We start from the raw sequence: 24,925 nt of genomic DNA on the forward strand, positions 1-24,925 counted from the left end.
AACTCTGCTACTATTCTTCAAGTTCATTAGGTTAGGATCCGTATTTAAATAACTTAGTAAGATTTCAACACGTGCTTTCTAAAAGCTGAATCAATGCATTATAGAGATAGAGAGTAGAGGAATTAAAATAAAATGCTGGGCATTTTCAAACAGAAAATTACCAAAGAAAATATATGCACTCTTGGAAAGGGTGTTAGAAGGCTGGATACACAGTAGTCAATGTAATGTATGCTAATTAATTCAATATTGAAATTTCATTTGATGCAATCCAAGTATTTTAATAAGAACCTCTCATTATGTAACTGATGCCTGATCTGAGAATGCCTATTCCTTTTTGTATATGTAACAGGATCCAATCTCCTTTCCTTAGCCTGTAAGACCCTTTATAATCTAGCCGGGTCAACCTCTCCAGCTGCATTTCCTGTCCCTCTGCCACAAAAAACTCCTCCAACTCTTTTTGCCTCAGGGCTCTTGCCATCTGGGGCCATTCTGCCACGTGGAACACACTACCCACCCCTCCTTCTCTCCTCACCACCCACCAACTACCCCAAAACTCTTACATAGACTGGTTCCTCATCTTTCAGATCTTAGCTTAAAAGACTCACCAGCCAACTCTATCTTGAATGTCACTATAGGCTTCCCAGCTATTATTTTCTACTGTAACACTCTGATTCCTCCTTCATCACATTTTGTACTATTTTTGTTTCTAAACTGATCTATATTATCTGTCTGCTCTATCAGATCCTATGGTCATGAGAGCAGGAACCAACCATATCTGGTGTGGTTACCACTGTTATACCTAATACCTGTTGTATAGTAGGTTCTCAGTTCCTTCATTTGAATGAATGAATAAAATATCAAATACATGAATTTCTAACTGAAGTGATAAGGTGACTTTGGTGTCTTAATAAGCTTCAACCTCAAAAAAAAAAAAAAAAAGCTAAAACAAACAAACAAAAAAAGCTTCAACCTCAAAAACTGTAATGGTTAGAACACTGGACCTGGGTTCAAATTCCAGTTTTAACTGCTTACTAGGTGTGTAGTGTTAGTAATTTCCTTAGACCCTGTAAACCTTTTTCTTCAAAAAGGGACTAAAAATAATATTTACTTCTCAGAGCTGTGAGAACTGAATGACAATATTCTTCCCTCCCTACTTATCTATTAAGGACTCAATAAATGGTTGCTATTATTTATATTAGAATATTTTGTCTCCCATTGTTTGCTTGTTCATTATTTGTTTCACATAAAGCAACAATTTTACAATAATGAGGTAATTTTTAAATTTTTTTGGTGTTTTGTAGACAGCTTTATTAATGTATAATTGACATGCCATAAACTGCACTGAGGTTATTTTTTAAATCTGATCTTGGCACAAAGGGTCTTCTAGAAAATGTGTGATAAGGAATGCTAGCCAACAACATTGTGTATAACCTTCCACGCTATATGAATACAGTATGTCCTAGTTGGAGGAATCTTCAGGAAACACAGTTTAGATTCATTAAACAAATATTTACTGGGCACCATCTTGTGCCAGGTAGTATTCTACAAGTTAGAGATGTATTAGTGAATAAAACGGACAAAAAGCCTTGCCTTCCTGGAGTTGACAATCTAGTATCATTTGCTGTAATATAGAAGGATTTTAGAAACTTCATAAATTTTCCTCATAGATTCTTTTAAATAGCCATACATTGTGCTTTAAAAGCATGCTGTATACCAGAAACTAACACAATGCTGTAAGTCAACTATAATTCAATATAAATAAATAAATAAACAAACAAACAAATAAATAAATAGGCAAGCAATCAAATAACTAAAAAGGTTTTAAAAAGCAAGGCTGTAGATCCATCTGTCACATGAAGTGAGTACATCTATAACAAAGGACCACCTCTACAATAGGCTTAAAGTGCACCTAGCAAGTATCCGATAGTAATCAGATACAGTTCTTTCATTCCTTAACAGGTTATTCTCTGAGAAACTTTCTAGCTACAACTTCCTCCACTCTTGAAGCTAGGGGTGATAAAAATTCTTTCCGTTTTTCAATGTGTAAAATCCCAGGTCTGACTACAGCGTAAGGAGAAAATATATGCTATAATATAAGAGGAAAAACATGGAAGACAATGTAAGGGGAGGAGGTTGGTTTCACTGGGCTTCAGAATTCCTAAGAGTCAAAAAGAATGTGCTTATTCAATTCTGTTATCTCTCTACAGTCTAGATAGTGTTTTATCAGACTCTTAGTTGCAACTCATTAGGGGGCCATGAAATTGATTTTGTGGGTCGTGACAAGCATTTTTTCCCCCAGAATAGGAAAAAAAAAAAAATCATAGTACAATGTACATAGTGTGAATCTCATTCTATGAAACGTGTGTTTCATGTATGTATGAATCTAGTTACATGCATTTATATACCTGGTCACATATTTCTTGTCGTGAGTCAAAGATAAAAAATACCACGAATCTTCATATGTTGGGAGGAGTAAGAGGAGGATCACTTGTAAGTACAAAGTGAGAATAAGCTGATTTTTATAAATCAAAGAAAGTTCAATATTAAAACTTCTTCAAATGGTAATCAACTTACAGATTTTTGTTTTAATCATTTGAGAGGAGAGTGAGAAGCATTATGACCAAATGCATTCACTGTTAATTCAGAAAATTGATGCGCATTTATAGCAAACCTATTTTAACCCCTCTCTAAAACATACAATGTTCTGTTCAGAAATAAAATGAAGGGTATGCTGAGTTTACCTTTAGGTTCAATTCCTAGCTTTAAAGTACTGTAATCACCATTAAGATTTAGCAATCCTAGATAAAAAACAAATTTCTTCTGTAATGCACAGGGAACCATATTCAGTATCTGCAAAATAACCTTTAATGAAAAGCAATATGAAAATGAATCTATGTGTTTATATGCATGACTGGGACATTATGCTGTACATAGGAAATTGACACAGTATAACTGACTATACTTCAATTTTTTTTTAAAAGTCTTAGCGATCCAAAGTCCTTGGTCCCTCCCAGGGAGATTTGATCCTTCCTTCCTTTATAAAATAACAAGTGAATATGTAGGGCAAGGATTAATCTCATTGTAAAACAAAACAAAACAAATGTTCCTACCTTAACAGTGGTAAATTCAGGTTTCTCAACCTCAGACTTTTTAATTCTGGGCTGAAAAATTATTTGCAGTGTCTTGTAAATATTATTTGAAATAGGAGCCTCTATATCAGGAAAGTCATTTCTTAGGATATTAATTCATATCCTTTGAATGTTATTTATTTACATGGCTTTAAAAGCAATTAAGACATTTAGGGAACACAAACCACAGATTAATGTACATTTTTCTCTTGGGCAATCTATCATTCAAAGGCTTACCCATACCCTTTTCCACCCAGGGAGATAAATGTTTCAGAACCAGAGAGGCATATTTCCTCTCTGTCTGGTTTCTTAGAATTCATTTAAACATGCTTATTGAAATTTCCTGTCATGCAATATTTTAGCAAGATACCCCAAATATATACAGTGTGCAGACTGTAAATATTGCATGACAAGATTGCTACCAAGTTTTCTTCCTTAGGCAAACAATACCACAGTCAAAATCCCCTATATAAACAATTCCAGTCAGTATGTAAATGAGATTAACACAATAAAAGAATAAGTATAGCTGTTTTCCTCTAAGTCTTTTAAATAAGTAGGAGTGAATATTCAAAAACTGTAAATGCCCTGGGGACATGCAGGCTCTTTGTGAGTTATCACCACTGATCTACAGGAGGACAGGAGGACTGCCCATCTCCAAACTAAGTATCACTTTCTCTACACAACGCCCAAATCAGAGCACAAAGAAAACTGTTTCCTCTTTAAGGTTCTGTGTTCAAAAATTTGTGAATTCCTAAGAAGTCTCAAGGAATTACAGACTGATAAGACTACCAGAGACAGAAGATTTCATGGCTTTTTTGAGGCCAATTTCCTATTCCTGAAAAAGAAAGATACATGTCAAAACTAAATATGACTTCCTTTAAACAACTGGAAAATCAGGGCAGGACACTAAAGGTAAAGTTATCTAAGTCAATACATAAAGATTAATTTCCTTAGGCCTCTTAGAATGATCTCTAGGCCATGGTTTATACTAAATAAAATACTCCAGAAAAAAAAATGGTAAGTATCAGAAATGGTTGCCACCCTTTTTACCAGTTGAGAAGGTCTGGACTGAAATCTTCCTCCTGCCTAGCTGCCCAAGGGTGGCAAAGTAACCAGATCTCTGGGAAACTAGCTCATTTAATAGGCCGGAACTGGTCAGAGATATTAGAATCTTGATCTTGTTTCAAGTTTCAAGGTTTATTCTCCTTTGTTTTAAAGGAAAATAAACACTGAAAGTCTGATTATTCTAAAGTTACAATGTTGGCCCCCACAAGTAGAGGCCTTGACCATAGTTTTCTGTTAATCTACATCCACCAGGTAGATATATGAATTCAACTAGGTTAACACTGAGAGCTAGGGAATGGTCTTTCTTTTAAAAGAGTTCCTTTCACTCCTGCAGAGTGGTTAAAATACAGACTTTGGAATCACATAGGCTTGAGCTGGATGCCTGTTTGGTTACTTCTGAGCTGTATGGCCATGAAAAAAAATTGCTTAATCTAATCTCTCAACTAAAAAAATGGGACTATTAATCAGTAACTGCTAGATGGGGTTGTTATGAGGACTGAGTAAGACAATTCACACATATAAATGGTAGCTCAAAGACGACTGAGAATCAGGAAGCTACCCACGCAGGAGGAAGAAGAGGAAAAAGGAGAAGGGACAGGAAAGGTGGGTGCAGGCCATTAGAAGGGTGAGGGGAGAGGAAAGGAAAAAGAGAGCCATAATGATAGTAATCACTTCTTTGTGAAGTACAGCCACTGTACTTTGCAAACACGTAATCACCAAAACCCGCTTGTATCCCATTATCCACTACTTTCTCCAGCCTTCACCTGAGCGATTGGCCCATAAAACCCAAACCAACCAAACAAAAAACCACACAGCCATGCTGATTGGGTTTCACTTTAAATTCATGACCACAACTAGCAACTGGTTTAAAAATAAAGAAAATTTGCTTTTTCTGACCTTGATTAATGCAGTTGCTCAACTATGTAACAAAGAACCTAAGTGCTTCCATTGTTTTATTCTGCCAGACTCAAGGGCAAAAGATGACAACTGCAAGTATGATGCAGACATAATGTCTAGCAGAAGAAGAGGAACACCTCCTTCCTTGGAGACCTTTTTGTTGACAAAGAAAACCTTTCCTAGAAACCCCTCAACAATCTTCTCCTTCTTTCTCATTGGACAGAATGGTATCACTTGACCATGTCTTAATCAGTCTTTGGCAAGGTGGATGAAACCATCACAGTTGGATTAAATCAATGAAGTTTCAACCCTTCCCACCACCCACACCCAGAGTAGGGTTCATTTTCATCATTATACATGGCTAGGAGGATGACAGAAGACACCTGGGGAATTACATTAGAATAGAATTATATTGGCAGAAACATCACTAGATTGGACTAAAATGGGTATAAACAGCACAAAATCAAAAGAGGTCTTTGGATCCCCCAACACTCTACAAGCAGGAGGCAGGCTAAGAAAACTACTCAGCTGCAAACACGTGCTATCCTTCATGAGAAAGGAAGGATGACATGAAGAGTAGAAATAAGAACACAAAAGTTGGAGCCAAGAGCCACCAAGAATTATTCTCAGGCACTGAGCCCTAATCAAGGAAATGCCAGCCTGTCCCTAACTGAACATCAGAATTGCTCTGGATCAGTTACTCTTGTGTGGCTCCCTATTCCCTCTTTTTGAATAGGAGCACCTGTACAGCAGATATCCTATGCCTATCCTACCATTAAATGTTGGGTGTGTGTGTGGAGGAAGATAATTTGTCTCTTTAGTTCACAGGTCTTCAGAGCAAGAGGAACTGTACTCAAGGAGCTGTACTTATGGAACTACATCTAAGAAGTTTCATTTGCACCTGAATTTGATTTATATGATGAGATTCTGAACTCTGAGGTGATACTGTATTGGAAAAAGACTTTTAGGAACTTTGGGAGAAAAAGAGTACATTTTACATGTGGTAGCAATGTGAGTCAGAGGGAGCAGAAAGTGGATTGTGGTAGCCAGACTCCAAGGTGGCCCCAATGACCCCAACATTCCAGTATGCACATTTGCAGTACAGTGCACTACTACACTGCATCAGTGCTGTTCTGTGTGACCCTTAGAAGTGATAGCATGTGATGAGGCTAGGTCATAAAAGACATCGTGGCTTCTGCCTTGCTTTTTCTCTTACATCATTTGCTCTGGGGACCCAGCTGCCATGTCAGAAAGACACTTAAACAGTCTTATTAAGAGGGCTTCATGGCAAAGAACTGAGGCCTCCTGCAAACAGCCATGTGAGTAAGCCCCAGTCAAGTCTTCAGATGAATGCAGCCTCAGACATCAGCTTATCTGCAGCCTTACAGGATATACTAAGCAAGAATCACCAAGCTATACCCTTTCTGAATTCCTGATCCACAGAAACTATGAGAAAATTAGTATTTACTATTTGTATTTTTTAAATTTAGGGATGATGTAGTGAGAGACAATAATTCAAGGTGTCATTAAAAATTCTATAATAAAGTTTTCCTAAAGACTGCCTGATCTGAGACATTCTCAAACTCAGTTATCAAAAAAGTATTAGGACATGCAATTATATTCAATATCTTATAGTAACCTATAATGAAAAAGAATATGAAAAGGAATGTATGTATGTTCATGTATGACTGAAACATTATGCTGTACTCCAGGAATTGACACACATTGTAAACTAACTGTACTTCAATTAAAAAAAAAAGTATTAGGGTCCCTTTTAAAAGAAAATAGCATAAAAGGGTTGACACATATCTTAATCCCAGGAAAAAACAAAAATCAAAACTCTACAGTAATGACTAGAACATAAAGATCTTCATCTTGTGCATCATCTTCCATAATTCAAATAATTAATATTAAAATTATAGAGGCATTTAATCGATATGCTCCCACTGAAAGGTTTAATTCAGCTGTGGGTGCCAGTGAGAAAGCTATCAGGGATGAGAAAGGCAAAGAAGGGAGCGATAAAAAGAAAGATGGTATTAGAGGGCAGTGCAATATGGTAGGTTAAGAGCCAACTGCCTTCAAATCCTGGCTGAGTGACCTTCCTCATTTGTAAAATGGAAGTCAATACAGTCCCTCCCTTGCAAGATTGTTGTAAGGATTAAATAAATACATGTAAATTGCATTGGAGAGCACCTAGCACATAGCATGTACTTAATAAAAATCACTTCCATCATCCTGGAGGTGTGGATGGGATAGGAATGTATAGATGTATTTTGTGTCACAAAAAGATTCAGTCACAGTCTTACTTGGCACGTTATTCTGCTTTAATTTCCCTTCAGGAAAACCTCAGGAGAATGCAAAGAGAAGCCCTGATTTAACTGGGAGGCAATTAAAACTATAGTTAGTGGCACCTATATTTGCTTTAAGCATTTCTCTATCCATCAGTAGAAAACCTGACAGCCAGCTTGATTATGCTCTAAGTGATGAAAGTTATGTCTACTATGTATGCGGTGACCAAATAATTTACTATCCAAACTGGGACACTTCTGAGAATAAACTAGGACCTAGATATAATTATACTTGAAAAGTAGGCTTAAACTGGAACTGTTCCTGGCAAGGAGCAATGAACATTTTGGTCATTGTGACTTTGGCACAAGTTCATGGAACGAGGCAATACGCATGTTTTAATGAAATCAAACAATAATATTTTGCAACTATGCACAGAATGAAGAAATGATATCTACTCTCAATAACTGCCTATCAGAATTTGAATAAACAATCTACTTATATTGAAATAATTTCTATCAGAGATGGCCAAACCCTTATAATAAGATCTATATAACAATTACACGTAATAAAAATACATCTCAGAAACACTTGACCTTGTTGACTAATTTATCTTCTCAAAAGTCCCTATTCCTTGCTTCCCATGATTGAACTTGCTCCCAGTTTATTCCATTTATTTTCTCAATTTCTTTAATGGGTTCTTTTTCTTTCTCCCATCTTTGGTATTCCCTTGGCCTTTTTCTCATCCCACACACTCCTGTTTGCTGAGCTTATATACTCTCATTGCTTTAACTATCGCACTTGAACACTGATGGCTCCTAAGCCTTTATTTGTAGTTTTGACTTCTCTCCTAAGGTCTAGACCTAACCTATGCAATATAACAGCCATTAGCCAAACGTGGCTATGAGGCACTTGAAATGTGGCTGGTTCAAATTGTGCTGGCTGCAAGAATGAAATACACATCACTTAGTCAGAAAAGAAAGAATGGAAAATATCTCAATAATTTTTGTAAAAACTGTATGCCGAAATGACACTATTTTTAGGTATATTGGGTCAAAATGTGTCATTAAAATCAACTTACTTCTGTTTCTGTTAACTTTTTTCAATGAAGCTATTAGATATGTAAAAGTACATACATAACTCACATTTGTATCTCACATTATATTTCCATTGGACAGCACTGGTCTAGATTTCTATCTCTATAATTATATGGACTCTGAAATTTCACCAGCACCTCAAATTCAGTATGTGCAAAATTGAACTCATCATCTTCTGCATTCAGTCCATTTTCCACACCAATGATAGAGTGATATTGCTAAAACACATATCCAGTCACATCACTGCCCTGCTCAAAATTCTAGAAAAGTCACTTCCAAGATAAAAAATAATAATAATCTAAGCCTCTCAATCTCTACCTTCAAGGGCTTACAATGTCCCCTCTCTCACTCTTCACAACTAAACTGAAAATTCTGAGAAGGCTGGGACTCTGTCTATCAATCAGAAATCAGGAAAAGGCATTGCAAAGACACAATTCATTAAAAAAAAAAAAGTGTTTTTGGTGTGATCCTTAAAACTATGTGTCAAACTCTACTCTGAATGTTTTGGGTATACTTATTACAACAACTCCATAAAGAAGATACTATTATCCCCATTTTACAGATGAGGAAATAAAGTACAGAGTCTTAAGGTATGTGCTCAAGGTCACATAACTGGTATATAATGGAGATCATGGAGTGTCCTGGAAATGGAATATAGTCCCATGGGGCTGGAGCATGAAGTGTAAATGAAACTAGAAGGTAAGTTGGAACCAGATCACATCATGGCACACCTGAAATGCTTTCCCGAAGAGTTTGGGGTTTTTTTTCTATATACAACAAGGTTTTTGATCCAGGAAGTAATTGGCATGCTCTAACTGATATTTAAGGAGATAACTTGGGTAGTCATGTGCATGACCGAGGTGCAGGAGAGTGTTCCTCCATCTGTATTCTCCCTCTCAATACCAACTTTTCCTCTAGACCCAAATTTCATATCTGGGAGCTACTATGAACTTCTCCTTTATTAATCAGACACTTAATACTATCAATTTTCCCTTCTAAATCTTTCTCCAATTCATCCCATCTTCTCCAGTCTCACTGCCAGTAATTTAAGTCACATCTTCATCACCTCTTACTGACATAACAGAAATAGCCTGTTTACTACCTCCAGTCTTACTCCCTCTAGTTTATCCTTCACATGTCCCCAGACAACTGTTGCCAAATTTTACTCTGATCATGCCAATCACCAAGTTATACCTTTCAGTGTAACTTCAGTTACTTAATACCTTCAGTATTAACTTCAGGCTCTTTAGCGCAATATTCAGGAGGCTTCATGATTTCACTCTTGTCTACCTCTACAGCATCGACTCCAGCCACCCTCCCGTTTCAGTCAAATTAAATTATAAGCTGCTTCTCACATCTTGCATACCTCCTACACATTTTGGGAAACCTTCCTACACACTCCTCTTTTCCAGGCAGAGTTAGATGTAACTACTCTGAACCCCTGTAACATTTTGTGATAAATATTTATAAAATTAATTAAACAACATTTAAACTACAAACTTTCTCAAATAAGTCACCCATCACAGTGGGGCTGTGTCTCACTAATTCAGTCATCAAACCAGTATTTTTTGAGTGCTGCCAGTCCCTTCCCCATCCCCTCACCCCCAACTCCAACCCAAACCAAGAGTGCTTGGCTAGAGGCTACGGAAACCACAGTGAACAAACACAGATCAAACTTCCTGCCCTTGTGGAGGTAACATTCTAAAGGTGAAGCCTACCCTCTAAATATTCTAACCCTGCAGTTCTGAGCCTGGCCCTTGAACTAATGTAAGGTTAGAAGAGTAGCTGGGTCTACCAGCCAGACTTTTCAGTAGTCTCTCCCTGTGAGTCCCCTCCCTAGGATCTTTTCCTTTTATCCGTGTCCCTTGTATAACTTCTTCTAAGTGTTAGTCAAAGCACTTCCATATAATCCAAAAGGAATCATACCAGACGTAGACAAAATTTCTAAGCAAAGTTCTATTTTTATACTGTAACTTTTCCCTTCTTCCAACTCTCATCTGCTTCTTTGTCACATTCTATTCTCTATTTCCCTTCAGACCAAGGCACCCTGGCTGTCTAGAAGTATGGTTAGACATCTTAGTACTTTGTTTTCCCAAAGTATTCCAGGTTCTAATTTATTTCTCCCTAATCTTCCTAGTATAGCCCTAAAGTCAGAACAAGCTCATCAGTATTACTTTCTGTATTGGAAAACTTCACACTGTCTCATTCCCCAAAGAGTGGGAAGGCCCTACTCAGTGTGCTATGTTCCTCTATCATGGCACTCATCATCCTGGAATCTTGAGTTTAATTCTTTTCCTCCCGAGCACTCTCCAGAGTCTAGAACTGGTCAACAAAGTATTAATAAATAAGTAAATGAATATATATGTGTGTGTGTGTGTATGCATAGATATCCTTCCTCTCCCCTTAAATTCATCTGGGACTTCCGTCCTTCTCCCATAGGTTGTGGGGAGACCTACAGAAAGAGGCAGTCAGAAATAATCTGCTTTGGACCTAAGGCTAAGAAAGTCCTTTCTTTAATAAGAGTGTTAGAAAGAAAAGAATTTAAATTTTAAACACGTGTTTCGATATCCCAGGTTATGTCACATCTGTATGTGCACCTTTCGTATGTGGCTTTTGCATTTTTTTGGTAAATTCAGTTTGATCTTCTGAGAGAAAAATGTGTGTATTCCCATGGTGTTTCTATATGTTATCCAAGTGGGTCCTTTCCAGCCTGTATCATACTCTTTCTGAGATTTTGCCGAGGGAACACTAGGCTGAAACTGAGGAACCAACAAACTACTTAAATTTAAGTGTCCTGTTGCCTGTGTTTGGGAGTAGGGAGAAGAAGAGGGAGAATCCTGCATTAATACAAAAGCCATAACCTTTCTGAAGGGCAGAGTGTAAGAGGTCTTCCAGGTCACCTGGGTGCTCTGGATCATGCATAAGTAGGAAATGGACTCAATACTCCCCACAGAGAATCCTTCCCTTGGGACGGAATCCTCCCTCCCACTGCCCTCCCCCACACAAGACTGAACCCGCACAGTGTGTGTGCAAGTGCGGTGGCGACTGCTTCTAGAACCAGACCTCTCAACCTCTCCTCTCCTAGCCAAGCTCCGGAGATGTCAAAGATTCTTAAGCAGGGGTTTTCCAATCTGCCCCTGAGGCTAGGCGGGCGGGCCCAAGCTGCGATGTAGAGAATTCGATGTCCGAGCGACCTCCTCGGAGGAGTGGATCAAGTTAAATATAACCGCGCGAATGGAATGGCGCTAAAAATAAGGCAACAGCTGGCCGGTCCACAGCCCCGTCCCAGGAAGGGCGGGGGCCTGAGTGGTCTTGTGTAGGAAGGCCGCTCCCGGCCCTTGGCCCTTGGACGAGGAGGCAGCAGCGTCCGCGGGCCCAGGCCGGAAGGCCGGTGGGTGAGCGTGAGCGGCCCTGGGCCTGAGAGCCTCCACCCGCGCGGGTCCCAGGGACTGGCCTCAGGGTCGCTCGGGGGCCCGAGGGGAAACTTTACGAAGGAATCAGAACCCCGGGTGAACTTGCCTGGATGTGACAAGGTAGAAGGGCTGGGCGCTGAACTCCCGCCCGCCCCGCCGCCAGAGGGGGCTGAGCGCGAGGGAAGGAAGCCGTACCCTCGAGAAGGCCCGGGCGTCGCCGGAGGCCGGAGCGCGGGCGACGTGTGGCGGCAGCGGCGCGCGCGCGCACACACACGAGGCTTCGGTGGCGAGGGGTGCTCGGCCTTTGCGCTCCCACGTTCCCACAAGCCCTTTCCCGCGCGCGCCCCTCCGCCCTGCGCGCCCTCCCGCGTCAGCGCCCCAACCATCAGGCCAACAATTGAAACGTTTCCAAAACGGGCTATTTATTTGCTCCCAATAAATCGATCGCCAGTGATTAAGAAATCGATGTGGCCCGGGTGGGCAAGTCGCTCTCGGGGAGGGAAAGGCGCTTCCGCCCTGGGCCCGCGGGGAGACCAAGGACGGGCTCCGGCCTGTGAGAGGCGTGTCCCGCCCGGGCCATACCCGGGGACCGCCACCTGGGTGTGTGGGCCCCGCCAGGCCGCGTTCCCTCGGACCGCGAAGGGCGTGCGCCCGCCGCCGGCGCTCCTCGACCCCTCTCGCCTTTCCCTCCAGCTCGTGGGGGAGGCCGTGGCCGGCAGCGGCCGCCGCGCCGCTTCCAGGCTTTTGTTGCTCCTCCGCGGGCTGAATGGGGGTTTTGTAAAGCGGGACAGATAAAAATGAGCAGCATCATATTGTTTGACAGAATGATCCCATATGATGAAGTGTCGGCTCCGAAGGGGGTGAAAATGGTGAATTCCTAAAAACCCAGCCCTCGGCTCCTCCGCGAGCTGCCGGTAGCCTGGAGGGATCCAGCGGACAGCCGGACCCGGCCAAACGGTGTCGGAAAGACTTTCAATGCTTTCAACGCCAAGTCATTTCTAAGCCCCGATCCTGCCCGGGACCTTTCTCCTCGCGGATAAAAAGAACAATTTTCGAGAGAAAGGCTCGTTTTGATTAAATCTGACATGCTGCTGATAACTCCATGCTAATGTGAAATAATTAACATAATAGCCATAATTAAAAGCACGCTAACAATGCCATAAATTTATCACACAATTTTACTAGCTTTCTGCCCCTAACTGCTCTCTCATCGTTAATTAAACGTGTTGCCTTTTACAGAATGGATGTTTATACATTTCCAATATAAATAAATTCAAAACCATCCTCTCTCTCTTTCTCTCTCTCTTCCTTTCCCTTTGGTCTCTCGCCATTACAAGGCACTTCTTGGCATGGGCCCTGAGTGGCGGACCCCTTGAAAATAAATGAAGTTTTGAGATGCAAATCCAAACATGAACATTAAATCCTCCCCTCCCCCCCCCCCCCCCCCCCCGCCGCCAAGATATCTGGATAGGTATACAAGGATGGTGGTAAGTGAGTCGAATTCCACCTTCTTGGAAACAGAAATAACTTTGGGACCCGGGTATCATCTCAGCCCTTCCCACCTCCCTCAGTGGTGTCCATCCAGGCAGAGGCGGATAACAGTTTAACACATCTATGAAGATTGTCAAGAAAGAGCCGACTTGGGTTCTTGTTTTTTGTTTTGTTTTTGTGTGGGTTTTGTTTTTTTTTTTTTTTTTGGTGTTTTTTGTTTTTTGTTTTGTTTTTGGCCTGGGGGAAGGGTATATTCCAGATGGGCTCCACCCACGTTTGTTTCCCAGTCAGTAGAGGGAGGGTGGTTGCTCTCAGTGCGGGTCGCGCCTCTCACTGCGCGGAACCTGGTCCTTTCTCCCCGTATTGTAAGAAAAGTGCACTCGCGCCCAGGGAAAGATTCTGTCTCACCTCGGGCCAACGATTTATTCAAACCATTGGTATAGTCTCTGACCTAAAGGAGGAGGAAGAGGGCACCTGGGTTCGCTTCGTCCTGTCGAGGGGGTATGTGGGCCATTCCAGCCGTCCGCAGACTCTGACCGTGCCCCTCCTCCCGTGTTGACCAGTTAAGAACCCAAATTGAGTTGTAATTAATTACCCTTTCTCCGTCATAAATTGTTCCATCCACTTCTCCTCCCCTCGACCCCCATCTCACCCCCTAGGACACACTCTAAATCTTCCCCTCCCCCGAGACATCTCAATTTCCTTCCTATCGATCCGGACTCCACTTTTCTCTCTTCCTGTTGCTAGAACCTCAGTCCTCTCCACCACCACCAGCCCCCCCGCCCCCTACAGCCCCAGTCCTGGTGGATTCCGCAGCTGGGTACCACGGACTCTGCCCGTCCCAAGAGAAACGGAGAGAGCCTCGTTACATTCTCTTTTGGCTGAAACGTTTCAAACATTTGAACAGGTGAGACAGCTGGCTGCCATCTTCTTTAAATCCTCCCTGGGAAGTTTGCTCGTTGTGACCCAAGTAGTCACTCTCACTCATAGTAATTGTGTGTTTGCGTGTTTTCATTCTCCTTCTTTGTACCTCCCCCACTAACCATCTGAGACTCAGAAAATGTTTATCACATTTCCCTTTCCTTCCCCCCTAATATTTCCGTTCCTTCTATCACATTTTTCTCCCCCCCCCCCAACAAATGTGTCACTTTCTCTCTGCATCCATCTCGCTTCTCCCATCTCTCTGTTCTAAAGTTTGGCAGTTACTGACAACTTGGGCTTTTAGCTGCAAAATAAAACTACGCGGCAAACAGGATTTACTTAGCCCGGAATCTAGTCGGCCTAAGGCAGGACCCTGCACCGCGTCAGGCTTGAGCCCTTCCGCCCTGGCGGCGTCCCGCTGCCATCGCAGCGGGAACCTTCCCGCCTCCCACCTGGGCTGCAGCTTAGCCTCCTTCCCGCCACGGAAGGTTGAGCTGCGCTACTGTTCTCTCGGAAAGAGAAAAACGGTGGCCGATTCTCCAGCCGAGAGTGATCGCAGGAAAATCCGCCGACTCCTCTGGAAATCGATAACAAGCCGTTGGGCCGGCACGGGCGCAGGACATCGGGGCCGCAGCCAGTAGGTCCTGCACGTCTCATCATTTAGCTAATAGAGTCGAAAAGTTTCTGTAAGGGCCAGATCCGGCATCAGATGGTAACACTGATTGAACAAGAGATTAGCACAATAGATCTCTAACCGAGGGGAAGCGTTGCTTTTCACGGTATGCACCGTAATTAATGGTATGAATCAATTAATTTGACTTTTATTGTGTGGTAGGAAAAAAGCGCAACAAATGGAACTGACGGCTGGGAGTTGTTCATTCCCCACCCCTTCCCCCAGGGAGGTTCCAAAGAGATACGGAGGAATGGATGCATCAAGCCTGGTCTTGGCCGAGGGAGGCTGAGAGGCAGCGCCCAGCGGCGCGAAGGGAATCCTGAGAGCCAGCCCTAATCGGAATCAAAATTAGGCTCATTTGGAGGCTACTTCAAGAAGACTGCAGAGGGCAGCCCCTGGAGCTGCCACCCTCCCGCGCGCGCAAACACACGTGCACGCGTCCACGCGGGCCCAGCCTCCTAGGCTACGGTGGGGCGCGTGCTGCGGCCAGTGCTTGCTGGGGCTGGACAACCAAAAGCTGAGCAAAAGGAAATTCTGAATTTGTGAATTTAGAGGTTTTTTTCTTGTTTTTTCGACCTTACTTCTGTAATTATTGGGTAGGGCAGTAATTATTGCAGCCGCAGCCTCCGCTGCCAGGGGGGAGGGGCAGTGGGCAAGCAGCTCGCCGCTCCTGTCGGTTCCGCAGGAGGCTGTCTAGATGGTATTGTAAAAGGTTCGGAGCCTACGGGCCAAAAAGCGGTGCAGCTGCGGAAATAAACTCAGATGCTTTTTACAGTCAGGTGTAACCGGGGTATCATTTAGATACAGGAAAATCTTGTACTTTTATGGGTGTCTCAAGGTGGAATAACTGCCCCCACCCTGTCCCCAGATTCACCCAGAAACATCCTGCGACGTGGGGATCCAATGTGCTAGTGTTTAATCCGGGAAATCATCTAATGAAAATTAAAGTCAATCGGTATGTGGCACTGCCTATAATGAAGCAAGTTTACGTGTATGTGTCTGCGCTTAGGAAAAAGGGAGTCGTAGGTGAGAGAGAGTACCACTGTCCGCCAGGCGGACTGGGCGAATCAGAACTACCACTGTTCGCCAGGAAATATATCAGTTTCTTGGTGTCTTCTGTAAATATTTCACTATGTCCTCTCGGACCATCTCCCATTTGGTCCTTCCTCTGGCGAGGCCGACATTCCCCTCCTAGGCCTCAGCGGACAGACTGGGCTTGGGTTGCAGGAGCCTGCCCCACCCGGCAGGCGCTTGCGGCTCGCAAGGAGGCGGCCTAAAAATGCGGGAAGAGGCGGTGCGTCGCGAATTCACCAGGTCAGGAGCACTGTTAGGAGGTGCGAGGTCCACGCGCTCCAGCAATGCCGCGCACCCGCGGGCGGTTTGCGTTCCCCTCCACCCCATCCCAGTTAAATGCCCACAGTCTTTCCTACCATCACTGACTTTCCTTGCCATAGAAACTCGGTGTGCACTGGCCGCATCCTCGCCTCTTCCTCCACCCCTTCTGCTGCTGGTTTCTGCGGAAGTTAAATCTTGGAGGGTTTGTTTACGCCCTAAGAGGAAAGAATTCACATTAGTTAGCAGCAACTAAGAGCCTAGCCCGCTGGCGTAACCGAGGCCGCCCCCACTCCCAGGATGCTGGGCCCCGGTGCCTGAGAAGTCACAATGCCCGCTCCCCGCGTTGTTCTGCCATCCCGGCGTGGGCGCGGCGTCTAACCTAGAGGCCCGAAGCCTCTTCCCGGCCCCACTCGACTTACCCAGCCCGCTGCCAATCCCGGCTCCTTCCCCAGCACCTCATTTCCGACTTTTTCACATGCTAAGTCGTTGAACAACTCCAATCAGCTAGTTACAGCTTCCTTATTTATAGGTTCCCTCTTATTTTATGTCTTTTTTATTTCTCTCGGCAACTATTCTAATAGATTAATCGATAGCCATTTTCTGACCTTGGGGAACCCGAGCTGATGCTGTTGTGGCCGCAAAAATATATATATATATATATATACACACACACACATATAAACACGCCCACATCGAGCAAGGAAAGCGAAGGCAGGACCCAGTGATTTGGCTTTAGGGAGGAGGAGCACCACCCCTCAGTAGGTGTCTCCGCCGACTGGGTACTGAGGCAGGAGGGGCGTTGAAGTCTAATTAGCAAGACAGAGCCGGGACGCAGCCCTTACTCTTTAGAGCTAAAAAGAATCAAAAACAAAAAACAAAATAGAGACTACTTACTAAGTTTTTCTCTTAAGAAATACAAGATGGGAATCTTGTTCTACATTCTACGCCCAGTCCCTGCCAAGGGAGCTTTGGCAAAGAGGAGGAAAGGAGAGGGAGCTGGGAGGGCAGGGCAGCAGAGCCGCGGGGTCCCGCAGACGCTCTCAGGCCCACACCCTTTCTCACGCGCACCCACCCCCACTCACACCCAGAGGCTCCCTTGACCCCCGCGCGGGCTCCAGCCTAGGGTGGGGTCCTGGGGCGGGCCGGGGCACCCTCGGGCCCCGCAGGATGCTGGCGCACGGTGCCGCGCAGAGTTGCGCGTCCCTCGTCCCTTTGTTGACAATTCTCTGAACCAACTTGAGTTTGGCCGGCTCCGCGGCGGCCCTGACGTCACGCACGGTCACGTGGCCCCGCCTCCCGCTGGATCTTTAAGTAGAAAGTAATCTATCAGGCCAGTCCTTAAAACAGGACTTTCGACTACGGGGGCTTCGGCGTCCCTTTTACCCCCCTCCCCCGTTGGCCCTGTCCGTGCCCTCCCGAACTGCTAGGCGCCCGGCGTCCCGCGCCAGCCTGCACCGCTCTTGGTCCCCACGACCCAGTCCAGAGGCCGAGGAAGGCAGGCGAAGTGAGGGGGCGCGTCGTAGAGAAGCCAGCAGGGCCAGGAGCGGTAGCGAGCGCCTAGTACCGAGCGCCGGGGACAGCTGAAGTTTGCGGAGCGTGACCGCGGGGGGCGGACGGCAGCGCCCGCTGCTCGCGATGCCGGGCCGCCGAGTGTGAGCCAAGCCGGGAGGGCCCCGAACCACCTACGCTCCTCTCCCCTCTCCCAATCTCCCATCCCAAACCTCCTCTCCTGAGCTCGGCGGCAGCCCCTAAAGACCCTCCTAGCGTGCCACTCCTTCCCCGCCGCCGCCACCAACCCCGAGGAGGGATGACCCTCTCCGGTGGCGGCAGCGCCAGCGACATGTCCGGCCAGACGGTGCTGACGGCCGAGGATGTGGACATCGATGTGGTGGGCGAGGGCGACGACGGGCTGGAGGAGAAGGACAGCGACGCGGGCTGCGATAGCCCCGCGGGGCCGCCGGAGCTGCGACTGGACGAGGCGGACGAGGTGACGCCGGCGGCACCCCACCATGGGCAGCCTCAGCCGCCGCACCAGCAGCCCCTGGCACTATCCAAGGAGGCAGCTGGAGCCGGGGCCGGGCCAGGGGGCGAGGCGGGCGTGTCCGAAGCCGACGGCTGCAAGGGCGGCGTTGGCGGCGAGGAGGGCGGCGGGAGCGGCGGCGGGCCTGGCTCGGGCAGCGGTGCGGCAGGCGGCCTGGCCCCGAGCAAGCCCAAGAACAGTCTGGTGAAGCCGCCCTACTCTTACATCGCGCTCATCACTATGGCTATCCTGCAGAGCCCACAGAAGAAGCTGACCCTGAGCGGCATCTGCGAGTTCATCAGTAACCGCTTCCCCTACTACCGGGAGAAGTTCCCCGCCTGGCAGAACAGCATCCGCCACAATCTCTCACTCAACGACTGCTTCGTCAAGATCCCCCGCGAACCGGGCAACCCAGGCAAGGGCAACTACTGGACCCTGGACCCGCAATCCGAGGACATGTTCGACAACGGCAGCTTCCTGCGGCGCCGGAAACGCTTCAAGCGCCACCAGCAGGAGCACCTGCGCGAGCAGACGGCGCTCATGATGCAGAGCTTCGGCGCCTACAGCCTTGCGGCGGCGGCCGGCGCCGCGGGGCCCTACGGCCGCCCCTACGGCCTGCACCCTGCGGCCGCGGCCGGCGCCTATTCTCACCCTGCTGCCGCGGCAGCCGCGGCGGCGGCCGCGGCGCTCCAGTACCCGTACGCGCTGCCCCCCGTGACACCCGTGTTGCCGCCCGCCGTGCCGCTCCTGCCCTCGGGCGAGCTCGGCCGCAAAGCGGCCGCCTTCGGCTCGCAGCTCGGCCCAGGCCTGCAGCTGCAGCTCAACAGCTTGGGCGCCGCCGCGGCCGCCGCGGGCACGGCGGGCGCTGCGGGCACCACGGCGTCGCTCATTAAGTCCGAGCCGAGTGCGCGGCCGTCGTTCAGCATCGAGAACATCATTGGTGGGGGTCCCGCGGCACCCGGGGGCTCGGCAGCGGGCGCTGGGGGCAGCGGGGTAACTGGGGGCACCGGGGGTGGCGGGGGCGGCGGCGCGGCGCAGTCCTTCCTGCGGCCGCCCGGGACCGTGCAGTCGGCGGCGCTCATGGCCACGCACCAGCCGCTCTCTCTGAGCAGGACGACGGCCACCATCGCGCCCATCCTGAGCGTGCCGCTTTCTGGACAGTTCCTGCAGCCCGCAGCCTCGGCCGCCGCAGCTGCCGCTGCCGCGGCGCAAGCCAAGTGGCCCGCTCAATAGGGACGCGCGGGTGGCCGGGATGCAGGGCCCGGCGGCGGCCTCGAGCGTCGGCTGCATTTGCAAGCTGCGCGCCCCGCCCCGGTCCTGGCCCCGGTGCCCAATCCTGGACTCTGCCTCTCCTCCATTTCCTCCCGCGAGCCCTCAGCATCGACCTTCGGCGGCCTCCACCCGGTCCTGCACACCTAGGCTGGCGGAGCAAACTCACGCGCGCCTGCGGGGAATAGCTCTCCGTCCAGGTAAAACCGAAAACCGAATTTTTCAAAAACGTACCCGACGGCGCCTGCTCTCAGTACCTTGGGGATGGGAGGGAAATTCTTTGTACATATTTGTAGAAAAATTATTGACTTTCCTTTTGGGGTTTTTATTTTTTTAAGAAAAAAACAAATTCAGTAGATTTAGAGCTCTGAACTTTCATTTTTTTGAAGGTTCACTCTCCGCAGTTTTATGTGAGAAAAAAATGTATAGAGACGTTGGGAGATTTTAAATATAAAAAAATTTTCAAAAGGCAAAAAGTGTCATTCTATTATAAAAGTCTGTTTATATATGAATGAATATATATGGTATTCTAAATGTTATTCCATCGTGTTGTACACAGCTTTGTAAATAAATTTTTAAAAGGCTCAGCTTAGTGTTTTATTTAGGTGTCTGAGGTAAATAACAAGATTTTAAATTAGTATTTGCTTTTTATCTTTCCCAGATATTCGAGGACTTTCAAGTAATGACCTTTTCAGACTTTACTAATTCATAATTTGAGTGTAAGAAAAATAATTGGAGAAAGGAAAGAATATGCCTAATTTAAATCGTATGAATATTTTCTTTTAGTTTTCACATAAAATCGAGATGTGGGTGATGATCTCCTTCCTATCAATCCATTAAATCTAAATGACAAGATAGTTATGTAAAGTAAGCTGTCATTAAAAAAAATTCAACCTAATTCAAAACATCAGCACAATTTTATTTTACTTTTTTTTAAATATCAGACTTTATCTTTCACAATGTAAACTTCCCAAATGAGAGTTCTTGGTCATTTCAATTATCCTTTCAAAAGAATGTGAATTCCAAACATCTCCCTCATTTTAGCATTTAAAGCTTTGAGTTTTCAAACTATTTCTTTTCATCCCTGAAGTGGGATTGGTAATAAACCCAGCTGACTTTTAAAATATATGTTACGGCACTTTAAATTTTGCAGTGGAATTGTATTTCCTATATTAACCTGATAGATACACAGTTGTTTTATTCTTTCATAAAATTTTCTATTATTTTAAAATAAGATACCTCTTTCCTATGTCAATAATCCATCCACAACATAATTTCGAATTCTGAAGGATTCCTGTAGATGCCTCCTTTTCCTCCAACCCCTAGGCTTTCCAAAGGCCAAAAAATAATGGCCTTAATACCCTTTTAAAAACAGATGCATATCACTCCTCTTTTAAAAACTTTTTTTTAATACTTTAGGTTAGTTTAGTGTGAAATGCGAGATCACAGAACAGCATTGGGGAGATGTCCTTGCAAATTCTTTTTAATGTACATTTCAGCTGTTGCAACCTGAAGTATTAAGGTAGAAATGAAACATCTAGACGCGGGAAGCCGATTCCCATCACCAATAAATCCTCAAATGGCATCAATTCTAATTATTCCGTAATTAATTTAGCTGTTAAAATTACTTATGTGAAATCGCTTTTTAAAACTGGAGCGGGCACTAGTACTGTCAGCTCGGCCCTTCTCGCGTGCTGTTTGCAAAACACAGCCAGTCCTTGGCGCGAGCGTCCACCTCGCCTCCCTGGTCTCGGAGATGCCTCCCGGTTGCTGATCCCAGCCTTATTTCTCTGCTTTCGGCGTGGACTAGGGAATTGCTTTGAAAGACAGTTCCTCTCTAATACCGAACCTGTTTTCCTGGTAAACAGTAAACATTATTGTGTCCTGAGTAAACATTCCTTCTGGATCAGAGTCCTAAAATAAAACAGGCTGCCGGGGGTGAGATCGTTTAACTTGATAAACAAGAACCTGATAATCAGCCGCCACTGAGAGAAGCCACAGTAACCTTCACGGAGAAGAGATTATGGACCACACAGTCTCGGGCGGGTCCCTTCTAATCTCTTTTTACAAGGAAAACTAAACGGATCTAAATTTGTTTGTGTGTTGCAGCTATAAAAGTAACAAGTTGTTTCACAGTTGTGTCTGGCTAATCGGTTTTTACACAAACAGCAAATGGTACATGATTTGTGCAAACACATAGAGGTTATTTCTAAATTTAGCTGACACCCCTGGGAAAAGGGAAAGGCAGGGCTTCTTGAATTCACTTTTAGCCTCAAGAAGCTGCTGATCCAAGGCTTCTAAATGACATTGGATAACAGGAGCCTCATTCCATCCCTGATCCTTTGTTACTTATAAAATTACTCGCTCATATTTCCGCGCATAGCAGCAATACCGGCCGAGCCTGCACCCGCGGCGTGACACTCGGCCACAAGCTGCCGCTTGAGATCCGCAGGGCTTTTTTCCCGTTACATTAGGCGGCGGGGTGTAGAGGAGAGATCTGCCGGCAACTTTCCTCCCAGACACTTTATCAACCTTGACATAGAGCCTGGAGATGGTCCCCTTCCTTTATTTCTTGGAGCATAAGAGACTCTTAGACCCAGACACCAAACCGACCAATGGCTGTTTAAAGTCCTGGCAGGTGTCAGGGAGATAGGCCTGGCCGTACCCACTCTGAAAAGCTCTTTTTGGTTTAAGCTTGTTAAACCACGAAGGCTTAGAGCAGAAGGGGAAAATGCAAATATCATATATAATAAACGCAAGCACTTGGAGGAGGGAGGGCTTGCAACCCACATTTGATATGACCGAACGCGGGCACTAGCGAGAAAGGCATTGAAATCCCCCTTTTACATTGAGATTTAAAGGCAACACGACTGATATCCGCTTTTTATTTCACTTAGGCAGATTTATTTGTAATAAAGAGGGGAAGCAGGTAATTTTTTATGGGGAGGATTTTAGCTATCGGCTACACACGAATTTAAACTGGTTTCCACTTCCTCCGGCACTCATTTCTAGAAACTCCATCCAGTTCCAAGGCTTGTGGCCCCTAGAGCATCCCTTGGATGAAGTCCCTGAGTGGGGTCCCGGTACTCAGTCTCTCGGAGAAAGGAGGGTGGATCCGGAGGTCCAGGAAAATGCGTGCGAAGACTAGAGCAAAATACAGGCACCGGCTGTGTAGGACTCTTGCTGCAATGGCGGACGTGGCCTGTAGGGGGCGGCGAGCAGATGGAAAACTTCCCCGTTTGTCTCTGAGGGTCCAGTCCCAACCCTCTGAGACCTCTCATTCCCTCCCAGGCTCTAAGCACCCTTTCTTTTCTCATCCTCCCTGACTGGGACACCCAGCTCGAATCTCGGAAAAGCTGTTTTCTCCGGCCTCTGTCTTGGAAAGGACAGAGTCCCGAGGGGAGTTTGCCCTAAAGATTGTGAAGCAGTAAAGTTTAGTGATGAGGAAACATAGACTTGGAAGCAATTAAGAGTTATATTTGAGGTTATTTATTTTATGTGGCTTATACGAAGAGTCTTGGCAGTGAGGGGACCATGAAAGGCTGGTGTGTGTGTCTGTGTGTGGGCACATTTTAACTAACATGGGTTCCTTGAAGAAATGTCCTGAAGAGAATGTGATCTGAAAGAAAGTCAGTTCCAGAGCCATGTGTCCGTTATACTCCACCTGTGTCTGTGATGGTGGCATAATTAGTGGATGAGCTCCTGTCTAGGAGGTGGCATAGGGAGGTTGGAAAGGTGTTTTCAGAGTGCCTAGGTTGAGTCAAGGGGGAGAAGGGGGGCGGTTGTGTGTATGTCTATTTCATGGGAAGGGATGACAGGAAGCAGTGGAACGAGAGAGGCCTTCCGGAGGGGGAGGGCGTCCCAGACTAGGAACAGGCATTTCCTGACTGTGACCTTGCACAAACTGCTTGGCTTCTTTGAGCCTCTCCATTCCCTTGCCCCCACAACGAGAATTGAGGAGTCTACCTGTCACTTGGACTTGCAGGATTAGGCGAGTTGGTGCCAGCGAAATATGTTGTATAAACTGTAAAGACCTAAGGGGATGTAAGGAGTTTGTTAATGGCTTCTGGAAAGACAAACAGCTCTGTTTCAAACACCTGCAGTGTTTGGCTTGGTTTTGAACAACTAGATTTTAGGTGTGAAAGATGAATTTTTCTATGAGGGATTGCATAGCCTATTCTAGCCCCCTGCTATCTGAAAGGATGGAGCAAAACAGGCTGGTCAGAAAGGGCTTTTTAAAAGGTGGCGTCTCCTCCAGGTCTTGAGTCCTTCGATTCGCCCTGGGCCTGAGGAGATGCCCATAATGCCCAGCTACTCTCAGCCTGCAACCCCAGCTCCAGAGGCCTGGTATATTTCTTTTGGTTAAGCGGTCTACTTTGCTGTTTGCCCCTTTGCTTCCACTGTCCGAGGCAAGTGCGGAAACCTGAGCCCTACGCTGACAGACGCCCATTAGCGCAATACGCAGCCAACGGGGCGAATTAAAGGTAACCAGATCCCAAACCCGTGTAAAAGACCACCCTCCCTTTGCCTCACTCGAACAGTTGGCAGAATTACACCCAGAGCCAACTTCTCTCTTAACCATCCCCATCACCTCCCCTTACCCTCTTAGGAATGTACAAGCATTCCTTGCTCCCCGAAGGCCAGCCAGCCAGCCAAGGAAGAGCAGGTACTGAGAGCAAACTTTGAACTGCTACAAAATCAGCCAAGGAGTCGTAGAAAGCATCATCTTATTTTTATTTCCCGAGGGGTATCTTATATCCTAATTTTTCAAAATAAGGATTAAATTAGTCACCTCCCTTACTTTACTATAAAACTCGTACCAAAAACCCTCCTTCTTCAGATAATTTTGTGCTTATGCATACAGCTCCATCCTGTCAGTGGCGAGGTGGGGAGGAAGAGGGAACACCGTCATTCCCTTGTTTGAGTCCTCCGGGGCTGAATTTTGGAGGCATCTTCAGAAAAAACTGCCCTACAGAACACCCGCTCCCTCTTTCCACCCTGGCCCTGAAAGTTCCGTGACTTCCCCAGGGTCACTCAGCAGCCCAAGTTGTAAGCTATGGAAACACTCAGCGGAGGAAAAACTGTTCTCTACCCAGGAAGGATGTCCTACTTGAGGAAAGGAAGAAAGCGATCAGTGGGACAAGGAAGGCTGGGAAGAGCGGAGAGAAGAAAAAGACAAATGCAGAGAAATACTAGGACTAGTGGGACTCAGCTCGCGGAAGGCCAAGACCTAGACCCTGGGCGGCCGGGCGACCCCGGGCGCCCGCTGCGCCGCGACCCGTCCGCGCCGTGCCGCTCGCCCAGCGCTGGGCCGTTCTGCGGCGACCGAC

The 24,925-nt window shown here is 46.0% G+C and overlaps 1 protein-coding gene across 1 annotated transcript; it reads left to right on the forward strand.

Annotated features, from left to right (window-relative positions):
• Nucleotides 1–17,656: 17,656 nt before the first annotated feature.
• FOXD3 (forkhead box D3) lies at nt 17,657–20,173 on the forward strand. Its single transcript, XM_032494461.1, has one exon. It carries the CDS (start codon nt 18,114–18,116, stop codon nt 19,557–19,559), a length of 1,446 nt encoding a protein of 481 aa, XP_032350352.1. The 5' UTR covers nt 17,657–18,113; the 3' UTR covers nt 19,560–20,173.
• Nucleotides 20,174–24,925: the final 4,752 nt, after the last annotated feature.

Source organism: Camelus ferus, chromosome 13 (assembly GCF_009834535.1).
Source record: "Camelus ferus isolate YT-003-E chromosome 13, BCGSAC_Cfer_1.0, whole genome shotgun sequence".
Taxonomy (NCBI): Eukaryota; Metazoa; Chordata; class Mammalia; order Artiodactyla; family Camelidae; genus Camelus; species Camelus ferus.

Excerpts from the sequence above, each read along its gene's own strand:
- FOXD3 (XM_032494461.1), top strand. The coding sequence starts at position 18,114 with ATGACCCTCTCCGGTGGCGGCAGCGCCAGCGACATGTCCGGCCAGACG.